The sequence below is a fragment of the Chelonia mydas genome, chromosome 5, assembly GCF_015237465.2.
Source record: "Chelonia mydas isolate rCheMyd1 chromosome 5, rCheMyd1.pri.v2, whole genome shotgun sequence".
Lineage (NCBI taxonomy): Eukaryota > Metazoa > Chordata > Testudines > Cheloniidae > Chelonia > Chelonia mydas.
The window spans coordinates 32,508,142-32,528,376 of NC_051245.2; the positions used below are offsets into that span (position 1 = coordinate 32,508,142).

Below are 20,235 nucleotides of genomic sequence, written 5' to 3' on the forward strand. Positions count from 1 at the left end.
TCTATTTCCTTGCCATAGTGCAGCACTGCACCGTCTCAATTTCCTTTCTTTTGTAAAGAGTAATACAATAACTTGGTAGTATGTTCAAAGATGAATCTCAGATCAATTGTTCTGAAAGGAATGTAACACAAACTGGATACATCTCTGGAACATCAGAAAAGAATAAATGTTGCCAGGCACATTTGCAGTTGAGTTTAAAATATCCTAAACATAGACACTGCTCACCCTTAAGTTAGCTCAGCATTATTCACAGGGTTTATTCAGTGATTAATTTGTGAAATTCCTGAGGGAGAATGGAAGGGACCACAAAAGAGTTTGGAAGTTGTGGACAGAGGTAATTTTTGTCTTGTGCTTGAATGATAATGCAAAGCACATGCAAATACAGAGAGCATGAGGAAATTCATGCATCCTCTGTCTGGGAAGCCACTGAAAACTTAGATCCCGGCAACGCGTAGTTTGGTGGGGAAGGGGGAAAATTCCCCGATTTTCTCCTACGAGCAAGTGACCGGCTTTAGGACTGTGGTACAGCACGTACACACTTTTAGAGTGACGTAAGTGAAATAAAACTAGCCCAACAAAAGCCGCTCTCAGCCTGGAAGTGTCTTGTAATCTGGATTTAACGCACTTCTCTTCATCTCTTTGATTTGTTTCATATGCTGAGGGAAGGAAGGGGCAGGAGACCAATGACACGCCAGTTGTAATCCAGAGCCGGACATCCAGCTCTCTCCTACTGCCCTCCCACTCCCATCTGGGGTGCGGGTTGGCCGGTAGGAGACACCCATGAATTATAAAAGTGCATATGTCCCTTTAAGGTTTGCTTTGCTCCCTGCAGACTTTAGCCTAAACACTGAGATCTGACTTTATTTGTGCATGTCTCTCCGCTCTGGGATCCTGCCACGTGGGGGTTTCAAAGGCTCAGAGACCGCTTGGGGTTGCGGGGGGGGCGGCGGGGGTGTGAGGGGGGCGCAGCTCATCTTGATGAGAAGAGAAAACTTAAAGGGACTGAAACAACAAACAGGAAATGCCTAGCCCGGCTGCTGATGCAGAGGGGACCAGAGGCAGTTGCAACGCACTGAGCTGTTCTCCCTAACAGGCAGCGTGTGAACGACCGAGCTAGCCCAGGGGATCTGCTGCCCCCCTGGCCCTGTGCTCCTTCACGGGCTATCCTTGCCACTGCAGCCATGGGCTCCCAGCCCCTCCGTAGCAGAAGCCCAGGGGTCGCTGTCCCATGCGGGATTCTGACAGGTGAGAGAATTCTTCTCTCTTTCCCTCTTCTCTGAAGACCCAGATCTGCCAAGTCTCGCTCCTCTGCAGGGAGGCTCCCTTCTTGGGGAGGATGAATCTCTCAGGATATGGCATCCCAGAGTCCCTTCAAATCTCTGCATCCATCATCCCCAGCAACCTCACTCCGCTCAGAGTGCCCCGGTTTAAGACGGCTCTTGGGAGTGGGTTTTTAAGAAACTTTTCCTCGCCGGGCGTCAGTCTCCTTTACACCCTAGGATCTAGGGAAAATACTCAAACAGCAGGAGGGATGGGAGATGAGAACAATACAAGTAGAAGCTGCTGGGCGAAGGGTGGGGTATGTAGGAACAACATTTATGAATGTGAACTTTTTTTCTTGGTTTCTGATATGGTTGACTGCGAAGGGCAATGTTAACTGTTCAGAGTGACTGTGGGAGAGAGAGGAAAAAAGGTTACAGGGACGGTAGCTCAGCCCATTAAGCATGGAGTATTTCCATGTAAGGTCTTAATGTTGTTGGGGATTTCTTTTGTTTTGCCAAAAAAGGGGGGGGGGGCAGCGATTCAAGTATGGACAACAATTTTTGATATGTTGTGGGATTTGTGGCTAAACCATTTGTATTTGGAGAGAGAAAATTCAAGGAAATGCAAACATTCACACAACTGTGGAATTTGGCTCTCTGGGGTACAGTTTTCTTACAGTGTGAGCAAGCCAAAATAACTGAGCTGAGAACATCTGAAATTAACCAATAAGCAAGAAGAAATAAGCTTTATATAAATAATCTAAATGGAGAGAGACGGGGGTGGCGGGGAAGGATAAGATCATTTATATTGTTGAAAGTGTTTTGTAACTCTTTTCTTCACTTTGGGATTGTTCTGAAATGAGATTCGTGTAGAAACCTGAACAAGTGTAGCAAACTAGGTTTACCAGGCAGTTGACAGGTAGCACTTTGCAAATGTATATCATGTTGTTATAATCTCCTAAACTATTATATGATCCTTTTCCAAATCCTTATGCTTGGTTTTGTGTAAGCGATGGTGGTGTTTCTTTGTGGAGGGAGGATATGCAGCAACAGCAGTTTGAAATTCTTATCTCTGGACTCCTTTTCCATCTGGAACTGAAAAATTAACACTTGTATTGGCTTCAGATGGTTCAGCAAGAAAAGTGCAAATTTAAATGAAGTCAAGAACTGCAAAAGTTAAGGTTCTTTCACATGTGTGCAATGTGGACAAATTAACAGTGCTATTATCTTATCTTTAATTGCCTAATCTTTATGACAATTATAATACCATTGCATACACAAAGATTATTTTAATATCAAAACAATGAGGCTTCCTCAACTTTCACCCTCACTCACTCTCAATCTGTTTCTACGCAGCCCTGAGCCTTCTCTCTACTGGAGCTCTCTCTCTTCACGGGCACATTAATGAATTAACCATGTTTATTATAGTTCCTAAGGACCAACCAAGAATGGGCTACACAGAGTAGAAGTGAAAACACAGAGTAGCAGATAGTCCCTACCCAGAAGAACTTACAATCCACATAGACAAGCTAAACACAGGCTGAAAGTGATATAACAGAACTATCCCATCCCTTCTTTTCTTATGCCTTCACTACCTCTTCTCTGTTCTTTTCCTCTTGTCCATAACAATTTCTCTCCCATCATTTCTCAGCTGCTCTCCCCACAGCTTTTTGCATTCAGAGACCTCTTTCCCATTCAGAGCCCCCTGTCTTGTTCTGGACTGTTGCGAGTTCACAAGTCCAAGATACACTGGTCACACCCCTTCTTGCTACCAGTGTCACCTCAGTCTTGTCTGGATTCTGCTTTAGCCAGAGCTACTCTTCATACAGGTTCTGATCTAAGATAAGCAACGAAAAACAAGTTGATGGTGCAACTTTGGTTTGACTAAGGAGAGCTGAGTGACTCAATTGCAAACAAGATATTATCTAATCAAAAAGAGGAAACTTCAGAAAATCATGTTAACACACACTATACACACCTTTTATTTATTTATTGTACTGCTCAGAGCTTGAAAATCAAGTACTGAACTGCTATATTTAAAAAAAAATAGAACCCTTTAAATTATCTAGGAAAACAAAACAGAAAGCTAGAAAAGGTAGGGGTGGGGGAGCGAGCGTAGCAAGAGCTCATGGGTCCTACACATACAAATCTCTCTCTCTCTCTCTCTCTCTCTGAGAATGAATGGGAGACAACATATAATCCTTCACATTTCCGATTGAGCTCTTGGTACTTTTGAATTTTCTGAAATTTTTAAAAATAAAATTGATTGATGAAAAAAATGTAATGCATAGTAATGGATACTTAGCAGATGTCTCCTTGGTCATAGGATCCTGCCCTACTGAAGTCAAAGGCATAAGTCTCAATATCTCATTGGGATCAGGACCAGGTTTCTGGTGCCACACAACTCAGCTATGTGTTCCTCAAACTTACTGAGATAATATTTATCTCTCCAGGGGCTAAAACTTTTGCCCATTAAAATGAACAACACATTCTTGAGCTCAGTGGATGCAGGATCAGGCCATGGGTGCAATACCCTGCTTGTAGTATATTTTTATACAAAACTATTATAAGAAGCAATTTACTGCTTCCAGAAGCTCTTAATGAACTAGGCTGTATTGATCTCTGTGTTCAAGAGATTGCTTACCACATATGAAGTTCAATTGTCACTTTGTAACTTCAGATTTTAAGCAGAACTCCTGACTTTTGCACCTCTCATTAACTTTTTTTATCTTAATACTGCAACTTCTGTTTTAAATTGTCACCCTATGCTGCAGAAACAGGCAAAATAATTTGATATGTTGGGAAGTCAGAGTTTACTATTGCTTTATTTAAAATTTAAATTCTGCTTAAAGAGACACTCTCAACTTGAAATCTAGTTTGTTTTTTTAAAATCAGTTAAAAATAGTTTCCGGTAAAATACCTGTCAATTTTTGTCCTGCTCTTTAGTCTCCCTGTCAGTTTATATGGTTTTACAATCACAATTTCCTATTTTTTAAAAAAATATTTCTCTCCCGTGTCTTCCACAAAAAGGTGCTACACAAAATAACAGGGAAACCGTTTAAATGACTGAGTTCAATTCTACAAGCATTACGCTTGTGCTTAATTTTACACAAGCAAGTAGTTGCAAGAGACCAGATCCTCAGTTATGTAAACTGTCATAGGTCTTCAAAGTTGAAACCAGGTAAGGATCTGGCCCATTGACTTGAATGGGATTACTCACATAAAAAAGGTAGGTTTCAGAGTAACAGCCGTGTTAGTCTGTATTTGCAAAAAGAAAAGGAGTACTTGTGGCACCTTAGAGACTAACCAATTTATCTGAGCATAAGCTTTCGTGAGCTACAGCTCACTTCATCCGATGAAGTGAGCTGTAGCTCACGAAAGCTTATGCTCAAATAAATTGGTTAGTCTCTAAGGTGCCACAAGTACTCCTTTTCTTTTTATAAAAAAGATACTCAAATGCTTAACTATTTACAGGATTGTTTGATCCATGACATTACTTCACTGCCCATCCCATGACTACTTAGCTACTCTAAGTCTTTTCTGAGGGACCTTGTTAAAAGTCTTTTGATAAATCTAAACAGTCAAGTGGTTTTTCTTTATCTACTACTTTAATGATGCTGTCTAAGAGATTAATGAGACATTATTTTCCTTAGCAGAAACCCTGTTGGCTAGATACTATCATATCATGAACTTCAAGTGTTTTATTATTTGATTTTCAATTGTTCATCCAATTTGCCAGGTACAGGGTAAGGCTTCCAGGTCTGTAATACTCCCCAGAACCATTTTATACACAAGTACAATATTTGCTACCCTTCAATCATCTGGAACAATAGTTTAGAAATCTTCCAAAATCTACCTAGGGAAGTAACCCTTACTCACGCATGTTGTCCCCTTTGCTTCTATAGGGCTATTCAGGTGAGTAAAGATTTGTAGAATATGGGACCTACCAGTTTGATCTTTTTCTGTTCTTCAGAGATCCCTGTATGTTGTTAATTTTTTAATTAAATAATGAGAGCATTAGTATTTATCACAGATCTTGGAACAAGTGAATAGTGACATATGAATGGTTAACTTTTAGATGTTGGTAGAATATCTGAAGTTGACAAAACAGGCTAAAATGTGTGTGTTTGTCTATTGAAGTTGTATTAGTTCCATTCTTAAAATATTTAACTTGATTCTTTAATACTTATGCAGCTGATCAGAATGCATAATTTAGGAGCACACGTCTGAAAATTCTGGCCCATATTCTTACTATCAATATTGCTATAGTATACATATGCTGTGACTTCTATAAAGAGCATTGACTGTGCACTGTTATGTTAGCCACTAGATGCATATACAATATCACATAACAACATAAGCCTCAGAGTAGATGTGGACTATACTTTCCCCATGACAAAAATAAGTATCTGTTCCCTAACATCTATCTGTTCATTGTATGAATATAAATCTAGATTACAAGAACATAAGAAATCATAGGGATGGAAGACTATCAATTAGAGCCTGTCCACATAGCTAATCCAACACAAAATAAGCAATCTCCCCAATTCGTGTACCTCTGATATTTTCCTTCCAAATACCTTATGGTTTTTAAAACTTTGTTAGATGCTTCCATGCCTGCTCTTGACAGAACAGAAAAAAGATTAGTAACAGGAAAAGACAACCTGGCTCACTTATATGCCCTTTCAGTTCGTGGCTTTAATTTCACTTTCAGCATTAACTACTCTTTTTTTAAGATTAAACTAATGTTTTGACTCCATTGTGTCTATCAAGCATAGCCCCAGATCTCCCAAATGCACAGAAAAAGTATGTTCCCTGCCACCCCCATTAGAGAAGTGCAACATGTAATCCTCTCCACTAGCAGGTACAAAGAGGGAGAAATTGAGACCCCATCCTCACTTCTTGGATGGTTGTTGCCCACAGGGATACTAGCAATCATTGTTACATTTTTCCTTTCTGTTCCTTCCAGGTTTCTCTGCCTTAATGTGATTGCTTCTCAGATTCCTTTTTTCAAAGGATTCCAGGCCTCTACCCTTTTTGTATAACTAAAAGACTGGTCTTGTTACTTGCTAAGAATTAATTTTTTACATAAACGATTCCAAAATAAGAGTTTTCTACTAAGGCCTGCACTGAAATACCTGAAAGTGCAAACTGCACCTCTAATTTCAGTTCCATTTTCCATGTAGACAAGGCCTTAAATGAGAGAGGAGTACGTTCAGCGTCTCAGGGCCTGAGTTTCTCAATTACTTGAGTTCATTTGATTGCCTCTATCATAACAACCTTTAGAATTCAAGATATTATAGAATTAAGTACGTTTTTAAAAAATTCCATGCTAGGAGAAAGTTCCTTATTTTTTCCAATACTACTGTTGAAAAAAATGCCCCAATTCTTTCTGCAACTTTTTCAGTATATACATAGTGCTACACGGTGCATCTACATGGGGAAAAGAACCAAGACAGTTAGAAAATAAAAACTAACTTTTACTAACCCTGATATTTTTTTCACAGAGAAGTTCTTATGTGAATGATCTGCACTTAATATAAAAAGAAAAGGAGTACTTGTGGCACCTTAGAGACTAACCAATTTATTTGAGCTTAAGCTTTCGTGAGCTGTAGCTCACAAAAGCTTTTGCGAATACAGACTAACACGGCTGCTACTCTGAAACCTGCACGTAATATAGTTTCTTATCTTGCTTCCTCTCACACAGTGGCTTTCAACCTGTGGTCTCTAGACTACTGAGGAGGTCTGCAGACTATGCCTAAGATTTCCAAGGGGGTCCTATCTCCATTTGAAATTTTTTAGGGGTCCACCTAAGAAAAAGGGTTGAAAACCCCTAGTCTAGCTGGCACAATGCTGCTTTTTAACATTTCCCAAGAGTTTTATCCTTCATGAATTCCAAGGCCAGAAGGGGCAGTGTGATCATGTCATCTGACCTCTTGTATAACACAAGCCATAAATCTAGCTTCATATCTAACTTACTTCAAATTTGGCTTGTTGTGGGAACTGTAACACTGGCAGCTTGTGGGAGCCCAAGAACTGCACTCAGGAGCCTTGGGTGCTCTGCTACTGAACTGCTGAGTAACCTTGGGCAAGTCTCTGCTCTGCACCTCAGTTTCCCCATCTGTGAAATGGGGTAATGATACTAACCTCCTTTGTAAAGTGCTTTGAGAGCTATTGATGGTTAAGCGCTGTATAAAATGTAGATATTATTACTAATCACTATTCAATGGAAGAGCTAGGCGATGGCTATACGTGCGGGCCCGACTGACCAAGGTGTTACTCTAGCTTTGTGCCAAAGGGAAGTGGAACAGAGCAAGGCCGTGCACGCAGGCGGGCCCGGCTGTGAAGCAGGGCGAGAGAGGCTCCAGCTGGAGATACTCCACCTCGCTGCCTTCCACCAGGTGCCGCAGTCCTCGCCCGGCCCGCACTGACTGCGTCAGGAACTGCTCGGGGGCGGAGGGCGGCGGCTGGGCAGGGACAGCGGAGCCTGGGAGCAGGGGCTGGGCCACGAGCCGCCTGGAGGTCAAGCGCAGCCCCGCTCAGAACAACGGTGATAGGGCCACGTGCGCCACCCCGATCCCGCTTCTGTCCGGGCCGCGGCCGCCGCCTCTGCCTCGGCAGCAGCAGCCGCATCCAGCCCCGACCGTCCACCCCAACCCTGGCTCCCTCCTCTCGGCCTGGGCACCTTCCGCGCATGCGCTAAAGGCGCGCGCGGTGGGGGTGCAATCAGCGTCGGCGGCGCCCGGCTTTTCTGTGCGCATGCGTGAGTAGGACTCGCCGCGGGCTCCCTGAGCCAGCTTACCATAAATGCGCCGGAAGTAATCTCAACGTCTCCGCTCCGGGTCGGCAGTGTACGCATGCGGTGTGTGAAGGAGCTGCCCAGCTGGCGCGTACGCGCGGAGACCATGCTGTCGTCGGCTGCTTTTGAGTGTGCCGCGTCCTGTCACCAGCCAGTGCGCAGGCGTGTCCCGGTGTCGCCGCCGCTCCTCACTGACTGACTGCGCAGTGTCGTCAAGCGCCGCTCGGATCAGCGCGGTTCGGCCGAGCGATCAGCCCCTTCGCGGGAGGGGTCCGGCGCCGGGCAGCACCGCCCCCACCCTGTGCCCCGGGCCTAGAGCCGGCCGGCCTCGTCCCACGTGTCCCCTCCGAGAGGCTTCTGTCCCCGCTGTGTGGGCCAGCGCTGCCCCCGTCCCCTTCCCGCTGAGAGGACGCGGGGCCCCCAGGCCGTGTGAGGCCCAGGGCGGCCCGTGCGTAGGCTGAGGAGCCAGCGCCTGTCTCAGTGCGGGGCGCCGTGCTATCCCCGTTTCCCGGTGAGATCAGAGAGGGGCGGGCCGGGCAGCGGCAGGATGAAGCTGGTGAGGAAGGACATCGAGAAGGATAACGCGGGGCAGGTGACCCTGATCCCCGAGGATCCCGAGGACATATGGCACACCTACAATCTGCTGCAGGTGGGCGACAGCCTGCGGGCATCCACCATCCGCAAGGTGCAGACCGAGTCTGCCACGGGCAGCGTGGGCAGCAACCGCATCCGCACCACCCTCACTCTCTGCGTGGAGACCATCGACTTCGACTCGCAGGCCTGCCAGCTGCGGGTCAAGGGGACCAACATCCAGGAGAATGAGTACGTCAAGATGGGAGCCTACCACACCATCGAGCTGGAGCCCAATCGCCAGTTCACGCTAGCCAAGAAGCAGTGGGACAGTGTGGTGCTGGAGCGCATTGAGCAGGCCTGCGACCCAAGCTGGAGCGCTGACGTGGCAGCCGTGGTCATGCAGGAGGGGCTGGCTCATATCTGTCTCGTTACCCCCAGCATGACACTGACCCGGGCTAAGATTGAAGTGAACATCCCCAGAAAACGAAAGGGTAATTGCAGTCAACATGACCGAGCACTGGAGAGATTCTATGAGCAGGTGGTGCAGGCAATCCAGCGTCATATCAACTTTGAGATTGTGAAATGTGTTCTGGTGGCCAGCCCGGGGTTCGTAAGAGAACAGTTCTGTGACTACATGTTCCAGCAGGCAGTCAAGACTGACAACAAGCTGCTGCTAGAGAACCGGTCCAAATTCCTTCAGGTAAAGTAGATAAGTAACCCTTAAACTGGGAAATCCAAAAAGAGTGAAGAGTTATACAGTGTGACAAGAAGGTGTTATAAGGAAAAGTGACATTAACACAAAGAAAACTTAGGCTGAACATCAAGAGAAATTTATTTTTTGTGAGATCTTAAATGATGGGCTAGTAAGGAATGTAGGTGTCCTTTTGTTTGGGACATTTAAATCTAGACTAGATAAAGCGGTAGATAATTAAATGCAGCAGTGCAAAGGTAAGGATGGCATGGTATGGTATTGCTACCCTTACTTCTGCACTGCTGCCTGCAGAGCTGGATCCTCAGTCAGCAGCTGACACTCTGTGGCCACCCAGCTCTGAAGGCAGCAGCACAGAAGTAAGGGTGGTATGGTATGGTTTTGGTATGCCTTTTTTTGGTATGCCATCCTGACTTCTGTGCTGCCTTCAGAGCTGGGTGACCAGCTGCTGCTCTCCGGCCACCCAGTTCTGAAGGCAGCACAGAAGTCAGGGTGGCAATACCACGCGATCCCCCACCCCCAAATAACCGTGCAACCCCCCCCCGCAACTCCCTTTTGGTCAGGACCCCCAATTTGAGAAATGCTGGTCTCCCCCGTGAAATCTATATAGTGTAAGGTAAAAGCACACAAAAGACCAGAATTCACGGTGGGAGTCCAGATTTCACAGTCCGTGACGCGTTTTTCATGGCCGTGAATTTGGTAGGGCCCTAATCATGAGTGTTTAATGACAAATTTAATGCTGCTGTAAAAAAAAAGCAAATGAAAACATACCTGTAACTGGCAGGGCTGAATTAATATTGCTGTTGAAAACCTTAATATTTGTTTTTCTTCGCGTTTTGCTGTCTGCATGACCTTAAGGTTTCATTTACTAATTATTTTTCATCTGACTTCTTGGGTATTTTTTAAAGGAGGATGAAAAAAATAAGAAAATCCAGATCTTCTTGGCTTCCTGAGTTTACTACTTCTGGCTTCCTAGATTAAGCAGGTCTTTAATCCAAAATCAAGCTTCCAAGCCTTTGGAGTCCAGTACATTAAAAATAGCTTCAGAAGTATGAAACGGGCATTTGTTTTAACTCAGTGTTTTAACATGGATATGTATCAGGTATTATCTGATTTGCAGTGATGACCAGCATGAGGAGCAGGGTCCAATCACTACTGAAAAGCGTCTGCAGCGTGTGCAATGCATGCCTCTTCTGAAGCATATATCTGTAGCCGTAGCAGGTTGTTGTTTTTCTGAACAGTTGGTATATCATTTCAGAGATATACCTTTAGAGAGAAAAACAACCCATCTTTTTTTTTTCTTTTTTCTTCTTTTTTTTTTTCAAATGTAGCAAAAGCACTAGTTCCTATTGAGAATTACTCTGTCTAGTTTCAGATATTTTTTGCTCTAGGCCAGTGCTTAAGATCCCAGGATGTTTAAAACAAATCTTGAACGATAGAAGCATTTTTTTCTATCCTTGCTAAATTCAGAGGTAGCTGAAGAGATGTTGTTCAATATTTCTGAAAAAAATTCACCTTGATAAAAAGACTGACGATGGAAAATTTCAGTTCACAGGTGAAACATATAAGACTAAGTAATCAGCATGGACTAAATGATCCACTTTTTCTTCTATCTATAACATTTATTATTGTAGGTCCACTCCTCCTCGGGACATAAATATGCGCTGAAGGAAGCTCTTTGTGACCCAGCTGTGGCCAGCCGTCTCTCTGACACCAAAGCAGCTGGTGAGGTCAAAGCCTTGGATGACTTCTACAAGATGCTGCAACATGAGCCTGACCGTGCTTTTTATGGCCTCAAACATGTGGAAAAAGCCAATGAGGCCATGGCCATTGATACCCTGTTGATCAGTGATGAGCTCTTCAGGCACCAGGATGTGGCTTCTCGCAGCCGATATGTGCGGCTGGTAGATAGTGTGCGGGAGAACATGGGCACAGTGCGCATATTCTCCAGCCTCCATGTGTCTGGGGAGCAGCTTGGCCAGCTGACAGGGGTAGCAGCTATCCTGCGTTTCCCTGTTTCTGAGCTCTCTGACCAAGAGGAGGAATCCAGTTCTGAAGAGGATTGATGATGATGGCTCACTCCACCCTTCCCTCATAGCATAATAAGACTAAAGTGACAGTCATGGCACTTCCTTTCCAAATACTGCAAGCAGATGTGCCATGGCATGCAATTTAACTTTTTGAGGACAATATTTTTTAAGGTGTCTGGTTTTGTTCAACACACTCTACTGGATGGTCATATATATTTGCACTTGCTGTGGTAATGATGATGATGGGTATATTATAGGTTGGGGTTGACCATTGTTTGTACAAACTACACTCTGGATCTCCAAGAGCACAACAAACTAATATAAAATTCTCTGATTTGGTTCCTGAAAGCTGCTGATTAGGTATTTTAAAGCAGATGAGTTTCTTTGCCTTTTGGTGAATGTACAAAAAAGGATAATAAATTAAGAGGGGAAAAAAACACTAAAATGTCACATTTCCTGTTTTAAGTTATGTGCTTGCAAACAATACTACAAAGTATGGGAAGCAACGTGTTAGGTATCATATTATAAAGAATACTGATACTTTTCAATCAGCTATCCAAGGCTTGCCCATCTGAAGGGCTATGTTGACAACTAGGTCAGGAACCCAGGGGCCATATCTTACTGATGTAAAAAGGAGTAGATTGTAGTAGGGATGGGAAGAATACCAGATGTGGATCTGTCTTCGTCATGAGTCCAGCCATTTGGCTGAATTTGGCAATATTTAATACTGTTCTGTCAGAAATGGAAACTAAACAAAAACCAAAACTGAATTAACAATATCTCTTTAGACATGATGGAAACTGAAGGTCAAGGTGTGAAGCTGTATGTGCCATGCTTTTAACATTTCTTTAAATGCACTACTTCAGATCCCTGTCATGTGAGCTCCAGAAAGTTGTGCTCTGTGCTGGTTTATATGCTATAAATCAGATGCTCCAGCTTTAATTAATTGTTTTCTGATGAATCAGCATTGGGATCATTTGGACCTCATGCTGCAAACCCTTACTTGCATGAGTAAGGTTTGCAGAATTAAGTCCATAGCTTCTCCAGGAATCCTTTTGGCAATAGATAAATGGCTTGCATTACAATCTCACAATCTGTTATTCTCATGTAGATGTTTTTAAAAACAGGTATGTACAAAACAATATCTTTTGGGAACAGAAGATCTACTTAGAAGCAGGACTTTGACCTTTTTGAAGGTAGTGATTGTTAGAAAAAGTTAACTTTGTTATTTCCCAATTTTATTTAACCTATTTATCCATATTTATTAAAGGTGCTCAGAATTGAGGTGATCAAACAGTAATTCAGTATTTCCTGGAGTTTATAGTTTGGAAAAAAGTTTAGAGGAGGGGAAAGGGAGGGAATCTTCAGCATCTAAAACCCAATTAAGGAGGGGTTTTGGGGAGGGCGTTCAGGAGTAATAGTGTAATTTTTACATACAAATAATACTCAGTTGTCAGGCAAGGCATGGCCCCAAATTTATTTTTTTTTGTTCTTGTTCTTTAAATATAACTGTTAGAACTCAACTTATGGGCAGCCCTTTAATTATAACTTGAATTAACTGCAGTGGGTTGCTGTGGTTCACTTTGGATATCTGATTATAGGAATCTTGGCCTTAGAGCCCAATCATGCAAGGTCTTGAACACCCTCAACTCCTATTGAACATTTATCTGTTTGAGGAATTATAAGTAATCACTGAATTTTTCTCTAACAATTAGCACTATTTCACTTAAAAAAAAAAAAAAAGGACATTCTTGTTGAAAGGCTGTAGTTTTATTGGGCAAGATTCTGAGCCACTAGCAAGGGTTGGAGTGCCCTCAGCTTACATTAAAGTCAATGTGATTTGGCAGATACTAAATACTGCATAAGTATTTTCTCCCTTGAGATAGCTGTATTAGGCCTGTATGTTGGTAAGCAAACATCAGTGGTCGTTATTAAATATTGCAATAATCTTCAGGATAACGCTATTTATAATTAAGACCAGACTACAGTACTGAGCTTGTATTTAGCATGGATAGGTAGTGCCCCCTTTAATTTGGTTGGATTAAAATATCTTTACATTGGTATAATTTGTTGAATTATGCTATCCCAGATTGTGGGACAGAAGGGCTTGCTGGTTGTTTGTGTCTTGAGTGGAAAAAATGAGTTCATTTAAAAAAACGTTCAGTGGTACTACTTTTTTTTAGTCTTTTGTAGTACATGAAAGGTACAAAGTCAAAATACTGTAATTCCACCGTTCTACATTATGTGCCTCTAAGTATGATAGCATGTACTGTATTGTCAAATACAGCTCTTCAAATAAATACAGCTAACCAATATATCAGTTTTTTGGAAAGGTATAATTCTCAGAAGTGAGAGAACTTATTTTTGCAGTTCAGTAACACTTGATTTATAGTGATTTTGTTTCTCTGCAGTATTTCTGTTTAAGTTTAGAATTGGGAGTTCTGCAGTAAATGAAATTTGTAAAATATAGATTTTTCTTTTAACTATTATTGCAGTGCCGCTAGTTTACTGGAAGAAATATATACTTCCAGAAAACAAGACACCTGGAAATTTGTTCATAAACACTTTTGTAGTGGAATCAAACTCATAAATGATACACAAGTAACAGGTAGAAAAATGCATCAGATTTCAGGAAAAAGGGATGAAATCATCCTCCAGGTAGATACAGTAATGCAGACTCCTTACACTTGGCAGAGTTCCATTGATGCTGATACCTTTGTAGTTAGAGGTATTTGCTGAAGGGTCCTTTCCATACTGGCACGTGTACTTGCAAAGTTAAGTCCTTAAACTTATATAAACCATATACAGGGATACTTCACCACTAGAAGTCAGCAAGTGTTAAACAACACAGCAGTATTACACTACAACTTAGGACAGGAAATGAGTACCTTTTCTAACTAAAACTGCAATGGAAGTAGAGATCCCTGAGACTGTGAAGTATATGGGACTTAACATAGAAAGAGGAGTCTGCTCTAGCATATCTGCTTGTAGGATTGGAATGTTGTGACCTGGCCTATGCTTAACATTAAGAGTATCAGTAGTCCTGTTTATTTTGATCCAGCAACCGCTGTTCCTGGACTGAATAATTCACTTGGGAAAAACCACTGCTGATCTCAACATGTAAGTGTTCTGGGATTTTCAGTATGAAATTTACTATAAAAATAGAATATGATCATCAACTAAAAAATAAATCCACTTGATTATGTATCTTATTTTATTTGCTTTGTAACGGCTTTTTTAGAGAAGAACATGATTAACACAGGCAATCATTTATCTTTTTATTTGGCATTGAGCAGTTTTTTTCTCATTCAGGCCACTCAAATAAAATGCTATTAATTATAGACATATAAAGGTTATTTTACTAAACTTAAAACAAATTTATAGAGCAGTATTACTCAGACCTCAGTGGTTCAGGAGCCAAGTTAGCAATCAACATTACCCAAAAGTGCCACAGTAGTGTGAATTCATTATATGTGTAATACACACACACACAAACATTCTCTTACAGTAAAATGAGTAAGTATTATTTTATCAACCACAATTGGTTAATAACATAGTAAAAGCATCCTGACTGCTTAATAATTTAGACTGGTTAATAATTAAATCACATCATGTTTTAATGTGTCTCCTGCTGCTCTTTGCAACACACATTAAAAAGCCACTTGCAACTCTTGAGCCTCAGTCTGAACCCTCTAATTTGAAACATCCATTTAAAATGCAGACACTAAATCTGGATGCAGTGGTAGTGGAGTCAGGGATTCATGATAGTGAGCCTTGAAATGTAAAACTTGATTTTTAAGTTCCTTTTGTTACAGCAACACTAGTTAAATAGAAACCATGTAATGATATTAAGGATTATATTTTATTGTTGTATCCTTGGGTCTGATACCCTCCAAAAAAACCTTAAGTACTAGGTTTGGAGCAGAACAGAATAGTACCAACTCCACTTATTTTTAACTGTTGAAAATATAGATGGACAAACAAATTTTTTCTTTGTTACTTAGCATATATTTGACATTTTGTTCTGTTTACTTTGAACTATACATAATGAAAATATAACCTACTTATAAAAAGTGAACATATATATGTAGGCTTTTAATGTTCATTTTTGAATTAGCTCAGCTAGACCACTGTTTACATAACTAAAGTTTTCATATTCCTAGCTATGCTTTCTTAAACAGAAATGGCACAAGTTACCTCATTTTTAGAAGGAAAAATATGTCAAGTGTCAAATAGCAAAAAGGTTTATGCTACTGTTCATCTTATCCCCAGTCTGTCATCTGCAAAGCATGGTCTGTTTCTTATACACAAGATCTCTGAAAGTAATTTTCAAAACAGTGAAATTCTTGAAGAGGGCCAACAATATATGGAAATGCTTACTGAGAAATCTGAGTTACTTTGAGGATGTAGTTATCAAAAACATAAGGGAAAGATTTAGAAATATGCAGTTTTCATACTTTTGAAGTAGATTCAAACAAGCATGAATTTGGAAGGTCATTTTTATATAAAGATCTCTAAAGATAAACATTTTATTGTGTAATAAAGTGAATATTTTGAGGTGTGCAATTTAGATAATAGTGAAGTTTTTCTGAGAGGGAATGACTTCACGATAGTTGATTCCACAGCACCGTAATTATCTGATTACTTCCCCAACTTGTAGGAGAAGATTGTCATATTCAAATGTTGTGTAGAAAAATAACTTTATTAAAACCTATAGAACTGTTAACATGGAAATCCTGATTAAGGAAATTTTTATTCAGTGAAGACTGAAGTAAAGAAAATGCCAAACAGTTCAGGTCTTGCAAGTATTATATTAGGATCTAAATTCAAGCTCCAGATTGAGCTTTTTTTTTTTCCCAGCAATGGAAGGAATAAACACAGGCTGGAGAGCTTCTAGTCTGACACTTGCATAAAGAATTGCTGAATGAATAATGTTTAATGCTGCCAAATTTTTTGTGTTTGACTTATTTGGTGCATTGGCTCTGATTTTAAGATAATGACCACTTGTATTACACGAAATATAAAAGGAATGAAAATCTCTTAACACAAAGCTAACCAGTAGCGCAAGCTCTTTCAACTGACTGAATTAGAAATATCACGAAGTCAAGTTGTTTTGTAGTCTCCTAATGTAAAACAGAGTATTAAGAAAAAAAATGTTAAATTCGTTCCTTATTGTGCCATTGTTCAAAAATTATTGCCCTTCCCCATCGCAGCTGAGAACTGTAGAAGGTGGGGGAGGGGAGTGAATATTGCTTCGAGCAGCATTAACTCCTGAGCTGATCTCTTCTAGGAATTCCGCTATTCAACAGCATGCTAGGGAAAGTAGTAGCTCCCTAGCACCTCCGGCTTCTGGCTGATCCCAACTGTCAATTTAGTTCTGAACAAGTACTGGCCCCTGATTTTTTGCCATTCACTTTGGAAACTCTGAATTCTTCACAAAATGTAGCTGCTGCCATAAAGCTCGAATAAATTAATCATACAGTATAGAAATGCTTAAAAGTTTGTGTGCTGGAAAAATGTTCAACTGCCTTTTTACTGGAAGAACTTCAAAGCCAGCAAACGAAATATATATTGCTGCAAGAATATGTAATGTCTTCACATGAAAGACAAATTTAATTAAGTCTTTCAGTGAAGCATTAACCTTCAGAAAGCTGGCACTTCTATTTGCCAGCCAAAAGAATGTTTAGGAGGAAAGTTATGTCTTTTCTTTATATGTATTTCTGCAGGCCCCAAATGTTCAACTTTTGTGTGTAGAAAAGACCTGATTTCTACAGTGTTAAACACTATTTCCTTTTTCTTTCTTGGGAAAAATTTGGCAGCCTCTCAAAATCACAGAACACTCCAGACCAGGCTAACGCTATCATATTAGTAGGCAATACTGCTGAAAACCCCTGAGAGCTGCCACAGCAGCTTTTGGTGGGAGGAGAGGGGTGTAGGAAGGGGTACTACATGGAGCAGGAGTTCTTTAAACTCCCAAGATAGAGAAATCCAAGCTGGGCTCCTATATTATATGGACCCAGCAGCCCATTACCTCTAGTGAGATGGCTCTGATGGCTTCTAGGGTCGGGGCGAGAGCCAGCTAAATTCTGGACATAGCACATAGTTCCCGTCCTCTATCTGGGTTAACAGCCTGCTGCCAGCTAATGTTGTTAGTCCTGTGGTTTAAGTGGTAGATGTCTGTGCTGTAGTGATAAAGGTTCATGTTTCAAACCCTGATGATCATTCATTATGGGGAAGTTGTTACAGTTATACATAAATGGGTTTTATATTTGCACACCAAAAAAACTAGGAAATTACATATAAAAATGTATGTTAAAAGAATATTATTTTTTCAAGCATTCTGAAGCATACATCTCCCTTCTGCATATGTATTATGTTAGTCTTTAACTGCATCATCACATACTATTTTTTGTCTCAGAACACCTATTTCATTCAGTGCACAGGTTAGATGCAGAGGGGGATGAATTAAAGTTGAACAGACAACGGTAAATCTGGCATTTCTTAACTTTTGAGTGTTTGACTTTGCAACCTACCGTAGATAGATAACTTTTAACAGTTAGAATATATAATTTAGAACATATGGAGCATTTCACGTCTAGAACATAAGCAAATATTCAGCTCAGGTGCATAGTGACTGACAGCCATGACTGGGGTCCTACCAAATTCACAGTCCATTTTGGTCAATTTCAGGTCATAGCATACCATAAAATTGTAAATTTCATGATTTCAGCTATTTAAATCTGAAATTTCATGGTGGTGTAATTGTAGGGGTCCTGATCCAAAAAGGAGTTGGGTAGGGGGTGTCACAAGGTTAGGGGGGGAAAGGGGGAAGGTCTTTTAACACCGATTTTTATATATAATTTCCTTTTGTATGCAAAAGTAAAAACCATTTATGTATAACTGTAACAACCTCCCCATAATGCGTGATCATCAGGGTTTGAAACATGAACCTTCAACACTGCAGCACAGACAGCTACTCTTACTTCTGCGCTACTGCTGGCAGAGGCACTGCCTTCAGAGCTGGGCAGCTGCAGAGCAGCGGCTACTGGCCAGGAGCCCGACTGAAGGCAGAGCCACCACCAGCAGCAGCACAGAAGTAAGGATGGCCTGGTATGGTATTGCCACCCTTACTTTTGCGCTGCTGTCTGCAGAGCTGTGCCCTTGGTCAGCAGCTGCCAATCTCCAGCCGCCCAGCTCTGAAGGTAGCGACACCAAAATAATAGTGGCATAGTATGGTATTGCCACCCTTACTTCTGCGCTGCTGCTGCTGGTGGAGTGCTGCCTCCAGAGCTGAGCGCCCAGCTGACAGCCGCCACGCTCCAGCCGCCCAGCTCTGCAGGCAGTGTAGAAGTAAGGGGGGCAATACCGCAACCCCCTAAAATAACCTTGTGGCCCCCCTGCAACTACCTTTTGCGTCAGGACCCCCAAATTAAGAAACTCTCGTCTCCCCCAGTGAAATCTGTACAGTATAAAGTAAAAGCACACAGAAGACCAGATTTCACGGTCTGTGACACGTTTTTCATGCCTATGAATTTGGTAGGGCCCTTGCCATGACTATTTTGGAGGTTGAGTAGCCTTATATGAAATAAAAGATTGCCTCAGTTTAGTTCTTATTGGGCATTTGTTTACATCACATTAGGACCCCAACAAGGGCATTGAATGGACAGGGACCATTTTTCACCCCTATAGCTGGACCTTCCAGACTAGGAATGAGGCACACTAGCAGAGTTTTGTGCAGATGCTTACTTACACTTGTGCTACCTATTCTGCAGCTGTTGTGGGAATTAACAATATTTCAATCTCTAGTACCTTTCATGAGCTCTACATTTTAAAAAAAAATAAAATGAGAAACCTGGAGTCTCCTGTTTTAGATTCTCTACAGGCACTGAAATGACAACTTATGTCACTAAAGGTATAGCTGCAATTAAAATGCATTGGTATAGGTAATCCACCTCCCTGAGAGTACTCCTGGGGGAATTCTGCACCAAAAAGTTAAAATATCTGTGCACAGTATTAAAATTCTACAAAATTCTGCAAATGTTATTTGTTAAAATAACACAATATAATCAAAAAGAAAAGGAGTGCTTGTGGCACCTTAGAGACTAGCCAATTTATTTGAGCATAAGCTTTCGTGAGCTACAGCTCACTTCATCCGATGAAGTGAGCTGTAGCTCACGAAAGCTTATGCTCAAATAAATTGGCTAGTCTCTAAGGTGCCACAAGTACTCCTTTTCTTTTTGCGAATACAGACTAACACGGCTGTTACTCCGAAACCTGACAATATAATCACTCCAGTTTCAATTATTTTGGTAATTTGTGTCCAAATACTTGTCTGCAAACATGTCTGTAACAATACAGACACACACAAATTTCCCCAAGGGTAGAGAGTTAAAGAAATCCTATGACAGCCCAGTTCTTATTTCTCTGCATCCTCTGCCCCCAGAGCCCAGCTAGGGGACCAGACACTCACACTCCTTCCCACTCAGAGCGCAGCCCTGGGGCCCTCCCCAGCCCAGGCACTCACACCCCCTACCCTCCAGAGGCCAGCTGCAGCCTCCCCACCTCCCACAGAATTCCATTGACCTACCACTGTCTTCACCAGGGTGCTAGTCCGCTATAGCTATGTCTCTCCAGGATGTGGATTTTTCAAAGCCCGGAGAGACGTAAATGTAAATTCCTACTGTAGACCAGGCCTCAGTATTTAGTTTTAAGGTTAAAAGCAACTGTTGACGTATATCTAGTTGACCTAACAATTTAATACTCTGGGCACTATAGAATTGCCTTGTTAAAATTAAATTATGTGTAGCCACTGTGAATTCTAAAGAATGGTGTGTATACTAGGAATGTGTGGGTTGAAACGGA

General features: G+C 41.6%; 2 protein-coding genes across 2 annotated transcripts in view; both read left to right on the forward strand.

Annotated features, from left to right (window-relative positions):
* Positions 1-646: 646 nt before the first annotated feature.
* The window catches only part of ITGA1 (integrin subunit alpha 1), a 115,200-nt gene continuing 95,611 nt past the window's right edge, over positions 647-20,235 (forward strand). Inside the window, exon 1 of the mRNA XM_027817392.3 lies at positions 647-1,245. Within this exon, the coding sequence (XP_027673193.2) occupies positions 1,182-1,245 (64 nt within the window). The 5' untranslated portion in view covers positions 647-1,181. The remainder of the gene's footprint in view (positions 1,246-20,235) is intronic.
* Positions 7,541-16,099, forward strand: PELO (pelota mRNA surveillance and ribosome rescue factor). The gene is made up of 2 exons (XM_007052816.4): positions 7,541-9,334; positions 10,978-16,099. Exons 1-2 carry the CDS (start codon positions 8,609-8,611, stop codon positions 11,407-11,409), a joined length of 1,158 nt encoding a protein of 385 aa, XP_007052878.1. The 5' UTR covers positions 7,541-8,608; the 3' UTR covers positions 11,410-16,099.